Source organism: Anoplopoma fimbria, chromosome 12, assembly GCF_027596085.1.
Source record: "Anoplopoma fimbria isolate UVic2021 breed Golden Eagle Sablefish chromosome 12, Afim_UVic_2022, whole genome shotgun sequence".
Lineage (NCBI taxonomy): Eukaryota > Metazoa > Chordata > Actinopteri > Perciformes > Anoplopomatidae > Anoplopoma > Anoplopoma fimbria.
The window spans coordinates 13,526,592-13,549,009 of NC_072460.1; the positions used below are offsets into that span (position 1 = coordinate 13,526,592).

The 22,418-nt window shown below is 46.2% G+C and overlaps 1 protein-coding gene across 3 annotated transcripts in view; it reads left to right on the forward strand.

Annotated features, from left to right (window-relative positions):
* The window catches only part of rarga (retinoic acid receptor gamma a), a 43,424-nt gene extending 21,006 nt beyond the window's left edge, over nt 1-22,418 (forward strand). For 2 of the 3 annotated variants that reach the window (XM_054609684.1, XM_054609686.1), the window contains 7 exons: nt 16,210-16,358; nt 16,709-16,850; nt 17,913-18,076; nt 18,422-18,598; nt 18,897-19,101; nt 19,359-19,517; nt 19,729-22,418. In XM_054609684.1, the coding sequence (XP_054465659.1) occupies nt 16,210-16,358; nt 16,709-16,850; nt 17,913-18,076; nt 18,422-18,598; nt 18,897-19,101; nt 19,359-19,517; nt 19,729-19,991 (1,259 nt within the window). In that variant the 3' untranslated portion in view covers nt 19,992-22,418. Of the gene's footprint in view, nt 1-2,560; nt 3,275-16,209; nt 16,359-16,708; nt 16,851-17,912; nt 18,077-18,421; nt 18,599-18,896; nt 19,102-19,358; nt 19,518-19,728 lie in introns of those variants that run through there. The other variant, XM_054609685.1, reaches the window with a different exon arrangement.

A 22,418-nucleotide genomic window follows, 5' to 3' on the forward strand; every position in this document is an offset into this window, starting at 1 on the left:
CAGCCACTGAAAATGAAACATTTCCAAAAGCAGAGATCTTTGTCAACTAAAACAAATCATGCAGTGAGAAAAAAAAAATAAAGGCCATAGGGAACTTGACGAAATGGGGAGAGTATTTTGCAGAAACAGAGAAGGGGGGGGGGGGGGGGGGTATGAGGAGAGCGATGGAGAGACTTGTGAGCCAGAGAGTGAGGGAGAGAAGGAGGGAGGGCAGGATAAGTTTGGGGGGAAAGTTAGTGGCCCAGTGGGGGTTTCTTCTAGAGTTCAACCTCTCTGGCTGGGGAAGGAAGGGGAGGCGGGAGGGGAGGCAGGGACCGGCCTGGGTCAGCAGCAGTATGGAGTATGTGTAGATTAGATGTCTAAACTCACTCGGTAAACCCTCTGAAGCACTGGAAGACTCTCAGCTCACAGTGCTGTGAGCCAATAAGTGGAGAACCTGGGGGTTAGTGGTCTGAATTACAGTCTCACACACAGTAAAAAAAAAAGAAATGTCAAAACCAGTGGAGTTGGATAAGGTCCATAAATCTCCCGAAAAACAAAAGATTTTAAGGGTGAGCACATGATGTTATAAATCGATTGTGTTGCTGAGTGCCGGTCCAGAGAGCAGCCCTGGCAAACAACACCAAAGTTTCAAAGAACATTTGGACACCAGGGGATTAGCCAGTTTTAAGTTTCCAGGATGCTGTTTGAAACTAGCAGTGAGAAAGAAAAAAAACAAAAAAGAAACACAGGAAACAGACAAAAGACGAGTGTGAGAAGAATGCCTGTGGATCATAAAAATGTGACTCGTGGCAGTGATGATTTAATCTGAAATGCATCCAGAGCTGAACATTGTTTTTTTTAATTATTGTGTAAATGGGTGGAGAGGAAGAACCTTTTTTTTTTTTGTTAACATCACACTGTAAGCAGGGGCATCTTTGATAGATAACAGTTTGTTATCTGGCCTCACTGGTCTATTCTTGCTCTCATAAAGCTTCCCCTTTATGACCCGACAAGTGTATGAAGAAACACATAAAAACTTCTGATCCTGTTTACTGTTTGATGCAACAAAAGAGCTGTTAAATGTGTGAGTCAAGTCTGTGACGGTGTGTATGCATAGTGCATTTAGTGAACCAGCTTAACAAAAATAAACAAGAGATCTCAACCAAAGGAAAAGCTTTTAGGTCAATAAACATTTTAATCGAAATTAATCAAAAATAGCCTGAAATGCCAAAGCATGGGTTCTTTCACGAGACAGGAAAAAGAGTGAAGTGTGAGACGGACGAGGAGAAGGAGGAGGGAGGGCACTGTGTGTTTATGGAGAGTGTAGCCAGCAGCACAGATTGACAGGAAATGTTGTCTTTTTTGCCTGCTGGGCTGTACCACTTGTACTGGCCTGACAGGGGGGAGATGAATGTGTGGGGCACACAGACTAAAGTCATTCTATTATCATATATCTTCCATTGTATCTAGCTGTTTGCTTTAGCCTAGCCGGAGTCTATCCATCTCCTGAGGGACAGTTAGGACCAGTGACAGGCTTTTTTTATTGAACGCAGACCACCTATTGATTTCCCTTTGATTTACCGTCACTGTGAGGGCACTGCTATGTTTTAAATTGAATTATTTTATCGATACACAGAACATCCTGGGTTTAAGAAAGCTAAATGTTTAAGGCAGATTATTTTTGGGGGCTCAATGATGCATTCAGGTGACACATTTAAAATCCTTGTTACTTGCACAACCTCGTCACATCCTTGCATCTCCCTGCGTTCTTCGCATCGGTTGCTCAGAGATAAATCACGAACAGGGTCAAGAGAACCTGTGAGAAGTGTGTCCAGCACATGGTGTGTTTGTATATCGGGGGTATTTGTCTGTGTAAATGCACTGCGGGGATTGAGCAAGGCAGCCTCTCATTCATCACTGTTAAAGCACTTCAGTAAGGGGAGAGACAGAAAGAACTGCCCATCCTCTGTTCCCTCACACTGACGGAGAGGGAGGGATTTACCCTGGCATCTGGTTTCTGGGTTCAACCCCAGCACAATGTTCCTTCTTGCTCTCCCTGGCTCTCTGTCTCACACACACACACACACACACACACCCGGGCCAGTGGCTGGACTTTAATATGGTTATGATTAGAGACGGGGGCTCAGAGAAGGGAGGGGATGGGGGGCTCATATTTACTGCAGGGGAATTGGTGGTGGTGGTGGGGGACGGGGGAGGTGCGATCGAAGAGACAGGGACCAGATCTGAATGGGACAGGGGGGGGGGGGGGGGCTGTGTTTGTTTTTGCATTCTAGGATGAAATATGAAACACAAAAGCGGCACTGACAACAACAACAACAACAACAACAACTACAACAAAAAAAAGCAAAAGAATGGGAAGAGAGTTTTGTCCTCTAACCAGATCAGTTCTTCCTCTAGCGCAGGCTCTGCTGGCCGGCCCCCCCCTCCCCTCCCCCCCCCGCTCCTTCTGGGTCCCTCTCTATAGCCCTCCCTCTCTGGCATTCTCTCTCTCTCTCTCTCTCTCTCTCTCTCTCTCGCTCTCACTCTCTCCACCCCCTCTCGGAGCGTCATGCCGAGGCAGTTGGTTCGCTCCGCCGTGTCTGGGGCTCAGCCAGAGCTGTGAGAGGCTGTTATTTAGGTCTGTTACAGCAGACAGAGAGCAGCTCACCCAAGGGCAAGGGGGAAGAGGAGAGAGGGAGAGAGAGAGAGAGAGAGAGAGAGTCAGAGAGAGTCAGAGAGAGAGAGAGAGAGAGAGTCAGAGTCACGCTCAGCTCGGCTCGGCTCAGCTCAGCTCAGCCCAGGCAAGCAGGAACCAGATCTGCATTCCAGCTGAGAGGGAAAGAAGGGGGGAGAACAAGCTCCAGCATCGGCAGGAAAGAGCAGCAGAGAGCGAGAGAGAGAGAGTGAGAGAGTGAGGGTGACAGAGAGAGAGAGAGAAGTGAAGGCAGCGGATCTGTTGCTGCTGTTTGTTGTCGTCGCGGCCTCAGCTGAGAGACGTGCGCGCTCGGACGCAGGCAGCACTGAGGAGCGCTCGTAGTTGGGGTTTTGGGCTTTTTTTTTTTTTTTTTTTTTTTTTTTGTTTGTTTGTTTTTTGTTGTTGCGTGTTGTTGCTGAGGGCGAGGGGGAGGAGGAGGGGGGGCGGGTGCCATGTTCGACTGTATGGAGGCTCTGGGAATGGGCCCCCGTCAGCTCTATGATGTCACCAGCCGGGGCGCGTGCATGCTGCGGAAGGCGAGCCCCTTCTTTGCGGGGCTGGACCCCTTCGCCTGGACGGGCAGTGCGAGCGTTCAGTGTAAGTGGCATCCTGTTTGGGATTTTCTTGTATGACACGAGCATGTCTCTCGCCCCCTCTCCTCTCTCTCTCTCTCTCTCTCTCTCTCTCTCTCTCTCTCTCTCTCTCTCTCTTTGCTGCCTTGCTTACCCCTCAGGGCTCGACCAAGGGGGCTGCTGTCAGGGGCTACAGAGCAGCACAGGAAAAGACTGGGACAAACAGTCTCCTCTCCTCTCTTTTCCTCTCCTCTCCCCCCCCTCACAGCCCACAGCCAGTCTGAGCTGCTCAGCCATCTGAAAGAAACTCTGCTATGATATGATATGCACTGTGTGTGTGTGTGTGTGTGTGTGTGTGTGTGTGTGTGTGTGTGTGTGTGTGTGTGTGTCTGTGTGTGTTTTCGTGTACTTGTGAGGTTGAGCCAATGGAGTCAAGTTTCAGCGACAATGTGAAGCCACCTGAGGTTTGACCTTGCCAGGTGCTGTATACTAAAAACAGAACTACTAAGTGTGCAGAGATGAAAGAAAGAGGGAAATATATAGTGCGCTACAGGAAGAAGACAAGAAACAGAAACCTTAACTCTTCTTTCCATGTTGTGGTTTGACACGCTTCTGGTGTGTTTCTCATGAAATGTTGTTGACAAACAGCCTGTTAAATATTACAGATGTTTAAAGTTTTTTTCGTAGCAGGCTGCAGTCCTCCTAGGTCAGAGGTTTGTTTATGCTTCTGGATACAAGATGGATAATGATATTCCTCAGGAGCTATGAATTAATAAGTAGATGAATTATTTAATGGATAAATGAATAAATTAGAAATGTAGAATACATGCACAGTCTCCAAAAAGCAGAGGGATACTCTGGCCAGCTTTCTTTTTTTTCTCTCTTTTCCTCTGTCAGACTCTAATTTTCCCTTTCCCTTCTTCAGACAAGGCTCTGACTCTAACAACAGGCCTGTCTCTGGATAGACAAAACTGGGGTCCATTTCCATACACTTCCAGGGGGCCACTACTGCCGTGAGAGAGTGTGTGAGAGTGGAAGAGCGGGGGGGTGTGTTTGCATGGTATGGTGGGAGAAGTGTGGAGGGAGACAAGCCAGATATGGCAGTGGAAAAACAATCAAGAATACAAGAAGAGATAGAGCAGTGGGATAAACAGCTGAACTGTGTTGTTTTTGGGAAGCTTTCTGAAATTGGTTCTGTTTTTTTTTTTGTTTTGGTGTATTTTTCTGTTTGTTCGTCCTCCAGCTTTTTTGTTCCTTTTTACTGCCTCTCGGGGGGGACTCATCTGTCTTCATTAATCGTGAAGACACCAGCGTTTCAGTGGCTGTCATGCACACTGGCTGAGCTTTAATGAAGACAGATGCTCTGTCAGTGGAGGCCGAGGCCAGGGGGGACTCCAACCGGCCCAGCCTGCTCTGCTTGGCTAGGGGAACCCTGATGATAACAAGATGAGATTTGTTTATTTAATCAATCAGGCCTCTACGGGCTCTCCTTTTAGCCCATTCACATACATGCATACATTTGAAAGTTAGGGCCTCTAGATTCCAGAAGTACATTTTTCTCTTGGGTCTTTGTTCCAGAAAATCAAAGAGATAAAAAAAAAAAAAAAAAAAAAAAAAAAAAAAAGTCATGAGAAGCTGCCCCGAGGGTAAAGGAGCCGAGTCTAGCAGAGCAGAGCAAAGTGGAGGCTGGTGTGGTGTACTGTTTCAAGCCCTCTGTGCCCAATAACCTTTGTAAACAAGGCGGACCTATCCCCACACGAGGAGCCATAATGCCTCTCTTTGCTGAAGCAGTTGCCCCTCATTGTCCTCATCAATGAGGCTGATGAATTGATGTTTGAGTCTGATATCTCATTAAGCCAGCCCAGCTGCACAACAGAGGGACCTGTCTGGCTCCTCATCACACACTCACACAAGCACACACTCTGCTCTCCAAAATAACCACAGGGTTTGAAAAGATAGTCACCTGGCCCTGGCATGATACATACCAATGAATTACTATGGTCAAACTGTGTTTAAAACCCCCCCAAAAAACGTCAGTAGTGCTTTGATAATCTGTGGAAAATACAGTTTAAAAAAAACGTTTCCCCCCTAAATCTTACACAAAATGAGTGTATCCTATTGTCCTGGCAGTAAATCTCCTGCGGTGATAAGTGTCACTGTCGTTGGCCGTTAGCCCGGGACAGTTAGAGGACTTTAAAGTGTGTGGTCAGTTTTCCTGTTTTTTTGTTCACTAGTGGGAGACCTCAATGTCAGAGGTTAGTGAGAGGCTACAGGCCGGCCAATGTCAGATCTACACCATGTGTGGCCGCCTTGTCAGCTTGCTGAAAAGGAGACCCCTTTCAACCAGCTTGGCTTGTGTAATGCTCTTAAGTGCCTTATACCACGGAGCTGGTACTACATCTGAGCTGCCTTGCACGTAAGGATAATGGACACTGATTTAGTCATACGTCAATGAGAACTGAATTAGTCAACTGCCAGGGAAGCCATTTCAGAGAGCCTATGCAGACTGATTCCCTCTCTGTCAATGTTCATTTGCTTAGAAGAATGAGGCAATTACGCTTAGCAGTTCTCCAGGGTCAGAAGAAGGGGAAGCGTGTTTTTTTCTCACCAAAACACACTGGTAGCTCGATCTTTTTGAACACTGTTTGGATATTAATTGTGATGCTTCCAAGCGATACCTTCAAGAGAGTGAGATGTCAGTAACAGATTGATAGACTGATCCATCACCTTGTGTGCAATCATTCACACACACACACACACACACACACACACACACACACACACACACACACACACGCACACGCACACACATGCACATACATAGGCACATACACCTCTTTGTTTAATCTTAATGTGCTGTTCAAATGTGAATTGAGGAGCTAATTGAAATGGGGGTATATCTCAGCAGCAATGGCAGAGAAATAAGAGCTTCCTGTGACCGCTGGCACATTCTGGCCCCCGATCATTTTCTCCCTGATGGAAGTCCGCAGTTATTTCATTATAATTACAAAAGATTCAATTAAAAGATTAGAATGCCTGAGGGGGCAGGACTGGGAATAGATAGTGGTATCTTGGGTAGGGGGGGGGTGGTGTGTGTGTATGAGAGAGAATCAAGGAGACATAGTACCACGGTTGCTGTTCTAATGAGGACTTGTCAGTGCTGTTATATATACATAAACCTTGTTGATCCTTCCAAGATAATGTCAAATGAATGTGCTGAAGTTAAAAGGCTTAAGTAGTCAGCTGGTCCAAGGTCACTGAGTCGTAATTGATATGACCGGGGAAAAGGCCTTCACTTGTCTCTGAAAACAATTATTCCAATGCAACTGAATGAGCAGTTTGAAGTAGAAGATGAGTTCAACATGAAATGCACAAAATACTGAAGCATGAGAAGAACTATTTCTGTTCCTTAATTCCAAACTGTTATAAAAAAAAAGCACCATATTTTAGTGTGCAGTGAGTGGATAGAGAGGCCCTATTTTGCTAAGCTGCTCCCTGGGGAAGAGGCGCACTAGGCTATGTATCTATAAGTGTAGGTAAATATTAGGTATGTGCGTTTCTATATGCATAGGCTGACGTGTGTCTGTATATGTATGCTATATCTATTTCTTAATGATACTCCATCTAGAGCAGCACTAAAAAAATATATTGTACTTACACTCTACACTGGCAATAAATTTGATCTGAAACTACAATGTTAAATATGATTTAAGATTATTCTAACCACATAACAGTTATATGTTAGTTACTGTATTATATTACTTTACAACATGGAACATTTTCATAGCAGGAAGCCATTTCCAGGATAAGGACTTTGTGTATCACGCCACCTTGCTAACAGATCTGTCTCAGCTCTGCAGTAATAGCCAAGGCCATTAATAGGCAGTGCCGCCTATAAATAAACAGATTCAATCCCTGCAGTTGCTTCCAGTTATTTTCACAAGCCCCCTTTATAATGTGCGGTTTTGTTTATGCATAAATATGAGCGTGTCAACCCGTGCTTGCGTGTGTAGAGTCTATATGTGAACTCCCATATGTCAATGTATGTGGTGTTTACGTGCCTGTTTGGCTGGCGTTGGGCACCCAGACTGCTGTGTCGAATCCAGAGACGGACAATGTGCCAGGCCGGATTCCACAGGCCTGTGTTGGAATCCAGCTCTGCTCGAATAGCAGTTTATAGCCCCTCAGCAGCGTCAGTCACACCACTGTAAATAAAACTCATCAACCGCCGTGTGGAGACTGAATCTGTCACATCGGACGTTCTGTCCATCTTCGTGATTTTTTTTAGAAGTGTTTCACAAGAGTGCTTACGCTGAAACATTCCAAGAAATCTCGTTCAAGCTGTTATGAGGCAACTGGGCCGACAGTTTGCCCTTTTGTTTCAGCAGAGTACATAATGTGGACTTCGTAAGTTCTTTCCCAGTAGTTTGCTGGTCACGGAGGTATTGTAGCTGCATGCCCACCCGGACCGCCATGTCTGGCTGCTACTATTGTAGCTGTTTACTGAGAACAGCTCTCTGGCTTGCAGGCACATTTTCCCTTGTTACAAAGGCGTGGGCAATTGGCAGGGAGTTTGTGTGTTTGTGTGTGCACCTTGGCCTTTTTGTGTGTGCGTGTTGTACTCATGGGTGCACCTGTGAGAGTTTATTTCGCTGGTGAGCACGCAATGTACTATTGTGCATGTGTATTTGTGTACAGCATATATAGGAGTGTGTGTCAGCTTGGAGCCATGTGTGACCTGAGTGTGAATATAGCAGTTCTGTTACCACCATGTTATTGACTGACAGCTTGGCTCGAGCGTTGCTAGGGGCTCACTGTTATGAGAAGCGGAGGGCTCGGACAGCCATGCCACGACCAGAAACCCCAGACGAGCCTGACTGTCCTCCCTCCGTGTGTGTGTGTGAATGGGCCGTGTTTACGCAGCCGACAGTGTTTGGCAGGGAGTGGTGGGCGGCCGGTGCAGTACAGCTATAATCTGGGCTCAGGGGTGGAGAGTGATGGAAGAGAAGTTGGCCGAGGGAAGGGGAGGGAGGGGAGGGAGGCCCGCTGGTGTTGTGTTCACTTGGACATTAGTCAAATTGTGCCAATGTGAATATGTGCAACTGCCATGACCTCTTGTCTAGATATGGTGCATGAGTTAATTTGTATATACTTGCATTAGTTCATTTGTTTGTGTGTAAATTTTGCCCTTGTGGTCACTGAGGGGGAACAGGTGTGTGTGTGTAAGCTAACAGGCCTGTAATTGTGTGCTTAGCTGACAGTTTGGGAGTTTTTTTGTGTGTGAAAACATGAATGTCAATGGAAAACTTAACAGATGCCACTGTGTGCGTGTGTGCCTGTTTCAGTGTTCACTCGCTGACTATGGTTACACGTGCACATGAAACCAGGATATGTGGAAAGATCAGGTTAAGGCAGGAAACAGGAGAATGTGTTAACATCTTTAAAACTTTACATACAGCTGGTCAGTGGTCAGATTACTTTCCAACTTACTGTAATATTTTTGAGCCAAGGCTCTCACAAAACACAGTTTTTACTTTACAAATAGTCTACAGATATGGAAACAGACTTATTTATTAGAGTTTCTGTTTCTGTTTTAGTCAGACTTTGGATGTAGTCATTTGAATACAATGGACAATAAAGACCTTTCATTACACTCCATTGCATTCACGGCAATACATTCCCTTCTCTTTTGTCATGTACACATATATAATTCCTTTTATATAACCTGTGTAAACATGGCTATGATATCAGGTTTCTCTTGTAGCAATCAGTATTTTTTGTAGTTGTAAAAAATATATTAGGTTACCAATGAAAACCGACAATTACTGCATTGTGTGTGAACACGTGTGACGCACACACAGGCAGGTATACAAGGACACAAAGAAAAAAAATCACATACTCTTCAGTGGATGGAAACTAGCAGATAATATGTCCATGTCTTCACTGACGTATGGTCTGTGATTAAACGAGAGCCTGTTGGTAGGCCTGGATATATCAGCTCCTGCTCCACTGCTTGAGCACCTCATTTGCCAGAAAACACTAAGAGAAAACCAGCCAGCCAGACAGACAGACAGCCAGTTAGACAGGAAGTGATCCAGCTAAGGAGTTAGGTGCTGCTTGAAGTGATTTATGCCTCGTTCAGGAATGCTGAATGAGTTCTGGGTGCACTTCTGTTATGGGAACTGACTGAATGGGCATTGCTTGCTTTCTCAGTAACGTATTATCTGAATGGTTATAGTCCAAATGTCAAAACGACATGTTTTTGCCTCATATTAATGTCACGTGGAACTTCCAACACACCGAGAGGCAGAAGGAAATGAATCACTGTAGGGCCTAAATCTGAATTTCTGGTTAATGTTCTGACTGGCTCCACCCCGACGCAGTGATGGGCAACCTGCGGTTGGTTGCCAAACAAAAGTGAAAAACTCTTATATGCATCATTGCTTCACTGAACCACTCAAAGCAGAAGTTTCCCACAGTGACTCCTACATCTGGTATGACTCAAAGTATTGGTGCCAGTTTAAGGGGACTTTGTGCCAGGGTTGCAGTGTTTCAAAGATCACCATGTACGTATGTACTACAAATCACTAAGATATCAGGAAACCACCAACATTTTCTGCCTGCCCTTTCACTGTTGATCTGTCCATCTTACTTTCAGTCACTGTCTTCGCTTCTGATTCTCTCTTATTGGTGCCTCTCAAGTCCTTCCCAGTGAAAAGAGGTAGTTGAAATTGATAGATCAAGCCGTTAGATACATAGCTAAGCCTAGGGAAAAAGAAAGAGGAAACGCTTATTGTAGTGTGTGTGGACGCTTTGAAACAGTCATTTACATGTTGAGTGGGAATGAGCTGTCTTACTACTTGTGGGTGTGCTAGTTCCTTCCAATAAGAGGTTTTGCGTTTGCATGCTTTGGTCTGCGGTGCTTCCCCAATGAGCTGTAGTGAATACTACTGTTGTTGTTTACGTTATCCTCCTTTCCCCCTTACTTCCTCTGACTGAGCGAGGCTGCAGCCAGGGCTGGACTACTTCTACTTTTGTAGGTTTCTATTGTTGTGGGGAGGAAGCAATAGCCATTGAACGAGCGCTAGTGGCCTTGCCAGAGACAGACAGGTGAGAGCCAGGGCCACAGATGGTGAGAGGAAGTCTGGGAGGACGAGAAACAACCTGAGGATCAAAGGACTCAGGATTTGCTTCCATGACTCTCTCGTCATCTCTCCTCACCTCGCCTGTCTGCCTGCCTCCGCTCTCTGTCGGCTTCCTCGCCTGCCCGTGAGTCGTCCTGTCTACTTGACATGATCAATGGCCCAAGCCTGCGCCGGATAGCCAGGTTTGGGTTCACTCTGCAGTCACCGGTCTTCTGGTGGGCAGATGAAGAGTCAGCTTGAGCTCACCACAGGGATGAGGGGGCACATTTTTTCCAGAGATCTGCACTTGACTGTCTGCTTTTTTCCCCCTGAACTTGCCCCAAAAGGCCACCAACTAAAATCCTTTCACTGCACGTGTGTTTCCTTTAATTTCCCCTCTCCTTTTAATACCTCCTTCCTAAGGCTTTGTTCAAGGACATTTGAAGGAAACTTATTTTCGCTGGGTTCATGTGGGACAGGCAGCTCGGTGGGCAAGTTTGTCCGTTCGACGCCAACTTGTGTGTGTTTCTTGACAGGGTTGTGTGGTGCAGGAAAAGGGGGGGCGCCTGCTGCCAAATGTTGGCTTGGCCGACTCCATCAAGAAAATATCAAAAGGCCCTTTATGAGGTGCTGTAAAGAAGAAAGGGTGTTTTGAGAGCACCAGCAGACTGCAAGGGTAATTCCACTTTTTAAAATGTGCCCCGAGGATATGGGCTTATCCCACCTGCTGCCTTTCCTGCTTTGCTCTGCTTGTACACTTTCTTCGGGGGAGCTATGGATAAAGAAGTGTTAAGTGTGTGTGCGTGTTGGCAGGAGTTTGTACGCCATGTCACGTTGAGTTTTGTCATTTGAACTTATTGCAGCTATGAACATATGCCAAAACGTTCCACTCCTTAAATCCGTCTGGTCTCATATCATATGTATGCATCATGTGGGTTCACACATGTGTCCGTCTCTCTCTTAGTTTCATGACTTTCTGCTGGTTTTGACAGAAGAGTGTAAATTCCTGGTTGTGTGTGTGTGTGTGTGTGTGTGTGTGTGTGTGTGTGTGTGTGTGTGTGTGTGTGTGTGTGTGTGTGTGTGTGTGTGTGTGTGTGTGTGTGTGTGTGTGTGTGTGTGTGTGTGTGTGTGTGTGTGTGTGTGTGTGTTTTAATGTCTGGTTTCTCACTACTACTGGCCAACTTTATGTGTTTTCAACCCTCAAACCTGAACAATCCCCTGGTGGACAGCCCGGTTTTATCATAGACCATGTTTTAAAAGACAGCTTAGCGGGGCCTCTTTACAGGCGGTGTGAGTGAATGTGTGTGTGTGTCAGTAGGAGTCCAGGTAATGAGCTTTCTGACAGCTGTTGAAAGGTGTTGCTACTGCTCAGCACCTTTTAATGAAAGCATCCCCCTCCTTGTCAACACACACACACACACACACACACACACACACACACACACACACACACACACACACACACACACACACACACACACACACATTCCTCCCTCCCTCCTTCTAGCGGTTGACTTTTCCACCATATAAACCATCTCTTTTCTCAGTTGTAGGGAGGTTACACTGTGAGTGCTTGTGTAACTCAACACAATAGAGACTTGATAGGCCTCCCATTAAAAGCTTGCAGTTGACTCAACTGTGTGCAACAGAGCTTGAACAGAGCAGCCGAATTATTCGACCTGTGGCACATGTAAGTAGGTGTAGCAACGAGGGACACACAGAGAAGTGGCTACAAAAGCAGTGACGGAGATCCTCCGGAAAGACTGACAAGAGGAAGGAAACGAGTCTGTGGTGTGGGACCTTGTAGCAGAAGCCTCAGAGGGATGGCAGGAAGACGTGGGCAGAGAAGGAGAGTGAAACTTGCTGGCAATACTGACAAGGGTGTGGTACTTTCTTTTCCTCTTTTATGAAGCCCAGTTCTTCATAGAAAACCTTTTCAGTGGGTTTCCTGGTCACTCAGTGAGCTGCCTGTGGAGCTGTAGCCTCTGCCATGGTGTAGAGGGCCAACGGCACCCTCAAAGGCCCCACCTAGTGTGCCAGCAAGTCTTCCAGCCCACTGTTCACCATCCTCTCTCAATCTGCTCCCCTTCTGCCACTGATACTGCCCAGTGCCCACCCCTCCTTCCAGAGTAAGCCCTACTGTGAGCCTCTCTCTCTCACACGCTGCCTTCAAGTCTCACACGCTCTTTTTACTGCTCAGTGCAATGTGTAATGAAGGTAGAGATGGAGACAAAAGACCCCACATGTCTGTGCTTGCAGTTTAACACAGACAGAAAAAAAAAAAACATGAGCACAATGACACACACACACACACACACACACACACACACACACACACACACACATGCACAGACACACACCAGGAGGATATTTTAATGGGGAACAGTGGCGCTCACTATAGCGCACTGTTACAACAGTCCTGCATTTGCAAATCAAATAGAGGCTGCGGAGAGTGGGCAGCGCCGCAGGCTGGAGTTGCACACGCACGCAACATAAACACAGTAATCTGTCTGTGCCAAGCACTCACGTACTGTAATGTATGGACACTGTCCTCACATAGCCTGTGCATTTGCTGCCACGTGCCAAGACTAGATTCTGGTACAGCGTCCCACTGAAGATTCAATCACTCCAACAAGTCACGTAGACAAAATCTGCAAGCCTATTGTGAAAGAAAACTTGTAACCCTGCCAGAATGTCATATGCTTCTCAGTTAAAAGGAGTGTGTTGCAACACAAAAAGCACAAGCTGCATAGTCACGGCCTTTGCTCGCATACATTCGAAACACTCCCCTTTCCAGATGAGTGAACAACAGGCAGCGTCAGTGTTACCAGAAAGTCTCGTGTTTTTCTTTATAGTCTCCGTCCTTTTTCCATCTTCATCTCTCCCTCCCATTGTATCTGTTGAATCTAATGGGACGACAAATGGCCCAGTTGACCTGAACTAGAATTTAATGTAATCGACCTAGTTGAAGTCACTTTCAGCTAAAACAGCTATTTCTGCCGTGTGCGTTTACATTTGACATCTAATGAGGTTGTGGAGAATGATGTACTGCACATCCCACTCACGCTGAAGCACTTTAGTGTAATGCAGGGGAGGGCGGATTGTTTTGTGTTTTTGCCAGTTTGTAGCCAGTGAATATTATCCTCCCGAGCGAGTGTGTAGTTTGTAGCCTTTGAATGGTATCTGTGTCTGTATTTGACCAGGGGATTAGGCCTGGTCAGTGCAGCTGGGCCACTTGTGCACAGAGAGCATTGAGAGAAGGGATTAGGGAGTAAACTGATACTTAGCAGGAAACGAACAGTGGCTACTGGTAACTCAGCTATCCCTCCTTCCTGCCTCTCTTATCCTCTACTCCTCCCCCAACAACAGCAGCCACCCACCTATCCCAGTGCTTCTCATCTCATCCGTCCGTCATCGACTCACAGGCCTCGGCCGGCGGATTGTCATGCAAATGGTGCCCCATGCCTCGGAGCGCTGATAAGGAGGGCCTCTCATTTCACAGGGCTTTGTTTTCTAAACAGTGATGAGCCGAGTTGAGGAGACTGGGGAAAGGGGCTGCCTGAATGGGCTCTCTCACTGTGGCGCCCTGGGGTAAGTGGTGCAGGGGCTTTGGATGGAGCGGGCTGAATGAGGCGAAGTCTGGGGAGGCGGGTTCAGGAGTCATGTTCTCTGGCAGCGACCAGGTTCGACGCGTTGATGGAGCCTGATGTATTTTCTCTCTCATCGCTGTCCGAGTTTTCTCCGTGACGGCCTTTCTCTCTCTGGTTCGCTTTCTTCCTCCATTTAGACGGTGTCAGTCAGTGTTCGTTACTTGACGCCACATATGGTTTGTCCTTTTTCTAAGGGGTTGTCAGCACTCAGTCTGGAGCCTCATTTGCTGCTGTTATTATTGCATAAACACAGAGGTTCATGGCACGTTCAGAGGGTTTCTGCTCTCCCTCTGACCCTGCTGCTTTGTTACATTTTGGCCAGGGGGATATGAGAACCGCTGTAGAAACATTCAGCGGGTGTAAACTTCAGGTTTTAGATTGATTTGCACATTTGGCTTCGGGATTGCTCTTTAAACTAATGGAAAACATCTCTGCCTCCAGCAAAGTAAAGCTTTCAAAGCAGGAATTTGAATGTGGATTCTGAAATAGTGAAATATAAAAATGCATATGAAAAACAGATGTTTGAGCAGCAGGCAACCAATGAAAAAAGACGTTTGACATATTTCTGTTACTATCATTAATGAGGAAGGAGCTGGGCAGTCGCAGCAGCTGTAGCAGCAGTGGTACTAATGGTCAGCTTGGTCTTGAACAAGACTTGCCCTCAGGAGCAACTGTGCCCCTCCCCCTTTGCCCCTTTTTTCTGTTTTTTTTTTTATCAAATTCCTCTTTTTTCCCCCTTCTTTTCTTCTTCTTTTTGAAGTCTCCCCTCTCTTGTAAAAAGCCAAGCTGGTGGTTTTTGCCTCAGCCTTGGGTGTCAGAGAGGGGATGGGGGGGTTTGTAGGTTAAGTTTAGGCTAACCCTCTGTGCTTTCCATTGAAGGTGCAGGGGGGAGGTGGGGGCAGTAAAAGTTAGAATTTTAGAGCCTGCCTGTTTTTTATTTTATGATTGGCTTTTTTTACGGGCTGGGAGCTACAGCTGGTGGTGTGAATAGCTGCCCAAGGTGACCGAGTCCCAATAAAGTGTAGGCCAGCCGGGCTGGGGCCTCCAGTCCAGCCATGGGACCGCCTTTATAGGCCGCCTTACGAGCCTGGGCCTCTATTAAAACCTGGCAGGGCTGCACTGAGGAATTTAGGGCCAGGAAACAAGAGAAAAATAGGGTTTGTGTGTCAGGGGGTGGTGGGATGCAGAGTTGGGGGGTTGAAGTTTGAGGGTAACTAAGGGTGAAAGTTGAAAGAGGTGTTGCTAGGTAAGTGGATGTTCAAGTGTGCAGCGTACGGATTCCATACTTTTAACCGAGCAACATGTGGGTCCGTGAGTTTGTGCAGGCTAGCATGTGTGACGAGGGTCTGGACTTGTCTGTGTGCAACAGCATATGTTTCTCAGGGGAAGTATGGAATCCATACGCTGCACCCTTTAGCAACCAAAAGAGCCTGTATGTGTTCTTCTTTGGAATATATTGAAGTTTAATGTACCGTAGCAAATATGTGACTCAAGGTTGCACTGACGTCACATTTGTGTGTTCCAGTTTGAGAGGTGGAAGCAGCGCTCTGCATGCGTGTGTGTTTGACATTTGTCTGCTCTGTGCGTGCAAGATGTCATCACGATTCTGTGGAATGAGGAAGAGCCAGCTTTGACTCTTGGCTGTAACAGCTCACTCTCTTACCTGGCCTTATCAGACAAGCTGTCCATCAACCGCGCTCTTGCTTACTGCAGTAAAAAACAGTTTTGTCTCTGCTGTCATTCTTCCTTTGTTTCTCTGTGTTCACACGAAACAATAGTCTCCCCAAACATGCACCTGAGTGCTGCCCCTTAGGGCGGTATTTTATGCCTGGAAGTAGAAACAGTTGCCTCATACCATTCCTCTCTTTCTCTCTGATCTTATCATTTCTGTCCAGCAGAGAGTCAAGCTAAAAAGCAATATGTGATAATGTATCTCAATCCACCTCCAGGCCGACTGAACATAATCGTTACCTAGCATCTCTTGCTGGCCACACAAATCAAATGGAAAAAGGAAACTCTGTCACCTGTCATATCATGTTTGAATGCAGTTGAACACACTCGGTTATCCCCATCTGCTACATGTATTGACAAGTGCATATTTGACATTTCTGACTTGCCGTAGGACAGGGATATGTGGCAAATCATGTGCTCATGTGCTCCGCCGTCTTTTTTCGTCTTCTCTATAGCGGTGGAGACCCAGAGCACCAGCTCAGAGGAGATGGTACCCAGTTCACCGTCTCCACCTCCCCCACCTCGTGTCTACAAGCCCTGCTTCGTGTGCCAGGACAAGTCCTCAGGGTACCACTACGGGGTCAGCTCCTGTGAGGGCTGCAAGGTGAGAAGAACCTGCCAGAGCCCTTTGAGCTCTGCTTTGTCTGGATTTATTACATACATTTCGAAAAATTTGTTACCTGCCTTTTCATCAAGAAAAGAAGGAAAGGGCTTTAAAAGGCAGTCCTAAGCTATTATATAATGTATGTAAGATCTTAGTGGGGAAAATGGAAGAACAAAGTTTTTCACTTTTCACATCTGGATTCAGGTTATGAAAAAAATAAAAAGGAAAAAAGACTTATTATGAAGAGAAACCGTTAAATGTCCCATCCTAAATTTGATGACCTGACTGTAACACACAATCTCTCTCTCTCTATCTCATCCCCTTTTGTCTCTCACTTCCTGGTGCTCCAGGGTTTCTTCCGCCGCAGTATCCAGAAGAACATGGTGTACACCTGCCACCGAGACAAGAACTGCCAGATCAACAAGGTCACACGCAACCGCTGCCAGTACTGCAGGCTGCAGAAGTGCTTTGAGGTCGGCATGTCCAAGGAAGGTGAGCCCTCCTGGACTGGAGTCCCAAGAGATAGAGACCAACTTCCAAGACATGGATATTCACTCACATGTGAATATCCACAGACACACACACACACACACACACACACACACACAACGCACGGCACACTCTGTTTCAGTCATAGATCAAGACACAGTATGATATTCCAAGTACGTTGGAGACATTGGCATGCAGTTGTTGTTGTTGTTTAAATAATACTTGGCTCAGATCATATTTTTGACCTGATTCACACAGTGTGAGTGTATTGATCTATTATTGTTCAGTCAGAGACTCTGGGAAACTATGCAGCAGAGAGGCAGAAGCAGATGATGAGCCTACCAAGGGTGGTGATCAGGGCGAGGCTGGGCACTGTACCAATCATATGACTCATCCCTTTACGAAATGATTTCTGACTTCCTGTTTCACCACAGAACCTCGCCCCTCTGGCCGGCACAGACACTGCTTTCATTCATACAGTCAACAGATCCGAAAACAAGATTTTTAGTTTTGACAAAGCTCATGGTGTCAGGACTCATCCAGTGTACCGAAATCAAACCCACAGTTGTGACCTGTTTAGTTTGACCTTGTGTGTGTAAGTGGCAGTTTCTTGCCCTTCACAGAGCCCGTGGGACATGTATGTGGGTGTAATGTTTGTGTGGGATGTGTGTTAAGACCGGGATCACATTGTGCCTCTGCTATTACTGGATATCCTGAGAGGAAGGAAAGTCAGGGAGGAGGAGGAGGGAGAGGAGGCAGAGAGTGGAGGACTAGTTTATGTGCACCGGTCAAGTGGATAGAGAGATGGACAAGGAAGAGCGCGGGTGATAAGAAAGAGATAGCCAGTGTCCGTCCCGCGCTAAAGGAAATATGTTAATACTGTTAAGAGCAAACCATGTTGCAACTGGGTTCCTTTTTTTCCACGAGTGAGCCCAATGTCCTTGACAGTGGTGAAAGACACAGAGCATGAGTGCTGTGGATGTTTTTACATGTGATCGCAGATAAAAGAAGAGGAACATTCTGTAGCTGATCTGTGTTTCTTCTTGTTTCTCTCTTTTAAAAAAGCGGTGCGTAATGACAGAAACAAGAAGAAGAAGGATGTGAAGGAGGAGTTGGTGCTTCCAGAGAGCTATGAGCTAAGTGGAGAACTGGAGGAGTTGGTCAATAAAGTCAGCAAAGCTCACAAAGAAACCTTCCCGTCACTCTGCCAATTGGGCAAATACACCACCGTAAGTCACAAACGCACACACATACACCACTGTTCACTCATACTGTGTTTGGCAACATTCTTCAAGCTATGCCGTCACGGAGGGCTCCCAGATTGCATGCAATGATGTAAATTCACCGTAGCTTTCCCAACATAGTGGTGGTTTAACTAATTCAGTTCCCCATTAAGCCATCTGTGTGGCCTCTGAATGATTGATGCAACATGTAAATGGATTTTTTTCCCCCCCTTGATTGATGTAAAATGTAAATGTGTTGTGAGGCTCGGACACGCTCACCCTTAATGCGGACAGGGTTGTACACCACCTCTGTAACAATATCCTGATCTGTGTGTGTGTCTGTGTGTTCAGAACTCCAGCTCAGACACCAGGGTCCAGCTGGATCTGGGTTTATGGGACAAGTTCAGTGAGCTCTCCACCAAATGCATCATCAAGATTGTTGAATTCGCCAAGCGGCTGCCGGGTTTCACCACCCTCACCATCGCCGACCAGATCACTCTACTTAAGTCTGCCTGCCTGGACATACTGGTGAGGAACCGCTGTCTTTGTTTTTCACCCTTTTGTCCTCTTCACTTGCTCTTTTCTTACAAAATCCGCTCACCTGACAGATGAGGGAATACTTGCATCTGCTGGTGAAAAGTGGTAGTGCAGGACGGTTTGCCCAAATAAAGCTGAGCCTACTTAATCCTTGGTGTAAGAATAGTTATATTATTAAATGGATATCTATGAGTTGAGGTTCTAATTTTGTGCTGCAGAAAACATGTTAAAATCCCCATTACATCATATTTTTGATATTTATATGTTTTCCACCTTCTTGTGCTCACAGATGCTGAGGATTTGCACACGCTACACTCCAGAACAGGACACTATGACCTTCTCAGATGGCCTGACTCTGAACCGGACCCAGATGCACAACGCCGGTTTCGGACCTCTCACAGACCTGGTGTTTGCCTTTGCCGGCCAGCTTCTACCCCTGGAGATGGACGACACAGAGACTGGCCTCCTCAGCGCCATCTGCCTCATCTGTGGAGGTACTGCAGTGTGTACACACACTGACAATATCAGTTGTAAACGAGGAAGTGCCTTCAGTTAATCTTTGTTTCAGAATTCCTGTCACTGCTTTGACAGGGTTAGTATTGCACTGAAAATGATCCATATATTACTTTTTGATATGTACAATTATTTCAAGTATATAAGGCCTTTCTACAACTCTTAAACTTAATGTAAAAATGTATATTTCTGGTAAACAATAAATAATACAATGAGTTTTTTCCTCACACTTCATCAGACCGTATGGACCTAGAAGAGCCCCAGAAAGTGGATAAGCTGCAAGAACCTCTACTCGAGGCTCTGAAGATCTACGCCCGCCGCCGTCGCCCCAACAAACCTCACATGTTCCCCCGCATGCTGATGAAGATCACCGACCTCAGGGGCATCAGCACTAAGGGTTAGTGTGAAGAGAGTAATTGCTAGAACAAATTCTGATTTTGAAGAAGGCTTGACCTAAGTCACAAACAATTCATAATAAGAACAAAGAGGGCTTCGTCGTTAGGTCACTAAATCTCTGCTAGCGTCAGTCTTTTGGTGTTTCATTCGTGGCAGGCAATAAGTAATATGATTACTAATCATCTAATCATCACCATGTTCTCCGCTTCCAGGTGCAGAGAGAGCCATCACTCTGAAGATGGAGATCCCAGGGCCAATGCCTCCTTTGATCAGGGAGATGCTCGAGAACCCGGAGGCCTTTGAAGACCAAACAGAGGGCAACGAGAGCCCGCCACCTCCGCCGCCTCCACCGCCACCTCCAGCACCGGCCCAGGTCAAGCAGGAGGCTGAGGATGAGGACGACAGCTGGGCCACAGAGAACGGCAGCGAGCCGTCGCCGGAGGAGGATGAAGACGACGACGACGACGGGGGATGAAGATCGAGACAGGGGCTCGGACAGTGATGGGGAGCCCTGGGGGGTTCTGGATGCCATAGACGGGTCGAGGAAAGGCATGGTGGGGAGGGCGCAGTGAACAGAGCATTTCAAACATGCACACACTCAAGCACATACAAGTTCACATACACGTACACACACACACACACACACACACACACACACACACACACACACACACACACACACACACACACACACACACACACACACACACACTCAAACATAAATTGAGACGAACAACACAACCTCACTCACTCTCCCACCTCAACAAAGTGCTGGCCCTCCCTCCCCCCTTTTCTCTCTCCGTACTGCACATCACTGTGTCCTCCACAGCGGAGCACAGCAGAGCCTTATGTGTACAGACACTTCTAACTCAGGCCACATGGTCCATGACAAGTGAACTACAGGAAAAATAAAGTAAAAGAGAGAAGACAGTAAATCACATGAACTCCTGGCACAGCCAAGAGGCAAGTTACCATGACAAACAGAACCTCTTTGAGAAAGCTACATGTCTCTTTTTCTTCCACTGTTGTTGTTTATAACGAAATAGGGGAACAGCCAAACCAGACACCAGAACTGAGCAGTTGATTCCGATGGATTACAACAAGCACATTTCTCAAATGACAACAAGAGTACAGGGCAAAACCAAATCGAGTATACTAATCTTTTGTTTTTGTGGTTATTGCTTTTGAATATTGTTTTCAATTTTACTTTTCTTTTTTTTTTTTTTTTTTTTTTCAATTTATTGTATAAGTCCATACATATCTATATACCATTATATTTTTGTCTTTATTTGTTATTCTGGTTTTTATATATGAATCCTTTTAGACAAGTTAGTTTTCTTTGAAGCGCTTTCCTGAGAAGATATTCTGAGGGAAAGAAGGGTAATCAGAACTGGCTGGGTCTTCCTTATCAGCTACATATGCTTAGCTGGGGCTTTTTTGGGCACTTTGGCTCACTGTGGATGTCAATGATAATCAACCCAGAGAACTATTGTTATGTTGCAGTGACTTAATCAGTTTCTGTTATCAGGGAATTGGCATTATTCTCGTTGCAGCCGACTAATGCTGTCAGTGCAGACAGTAAGCATCTTTGTGCCAAAGTTAGGAAAAGTCATCTTGGGAGCATGAGTGTGACTTCCGGCAGGGACTGCAGCCACCATCCAGCGATTCCTCCCAGCGGCGCGGTCACTCATACATGCACTAACACACAAAACACACACACACACAAACATACATGTCATACACACACTCCGATCTCACTACCCTAAGCTGTAGCAGATACCTGGCATCGAGTGCCCGGACAGAGATTTTACACTTGACCGAATATGTAGCACTTTTGTGATCCTCTATTCAAGTAAGGCACATCTCGTGCGCTGAGAGTAGAGTATCTGTCTGGGAGCTCATATTTTCCGTTAGCGTGTCCAAACTAATGACGGCATCGACATATACAACACAATCAACCTTAGAGCACTCCCAGATGACGTCATTAGACAAATGCACACTTCAAGCATGGACACAAAAACATTCATACATAGCAGCATCATGCATCAACACATTGATCAAAGACATATGCAAGTCGAAAGCAGGAATCTTCATGGAAGACATTTTGGATTCAGACTCAGGGCTTTTCAGTAAGGACCAAACTCTCGCTGCATTCAGGCTCGCTAGAAAACAGGCAATATTTATGTGTGTGTTCTTGACTCCGTTTTGATCAGCTCAACTCCTCTGCGTGTACATAGAAGGTGACAAGTCTGAGAAATCAGCATGGGTGCCAGCCGGACTCTCCCACAGGGGGGGGTGGGGACATATCATCGTAGTCATCATCACTGCCCCTCCTGTGCCCGTGCTGGCATCCAAACAGCAAACTGCCTTCTCATACCAAAAGCCATTATATCGTCTTGTCTTCTTGTGTACATCCTAGCGTCTCTTTAAATGAGCTGTGGAGGATAATGTGTTCTCATGTATCATTTCTTTATTGCCAAATTGTCTCAGAGCGCGGCTGATTGACAGTACAGAGGTTTTTTTTTCTCTCTCTCTCTATCTCTCTCTCTTTGAAGCAATATGAACTTTTTTCTGTACTGGCGAAAGGTCCCATCTTCTGAATATGGGCAGGTCTCCTCAGTTTGTGCGTATGTGTGTGCGCGTGTGTGTGTATGTGAGTGTGAGTGAGTGAATGCTTTTAACATGTTTCGAGTCATTGGGTGAATGACCACATCCCCTCTCTCTTTGCTGGGCTGTCATGATGTCAGTGATAGTAATGCAGGCAGAACTTTGAGATTATGTTGTTTCATGTTTTTGTTTTTCAACATGGCCAAGGTGTTGTCCACTCTCTGTTTATGTCAACTCTTGTCATACAAAGAAAAGCCATATAAACAGTAAGAGGCACAATAAACTACTTTTGTGA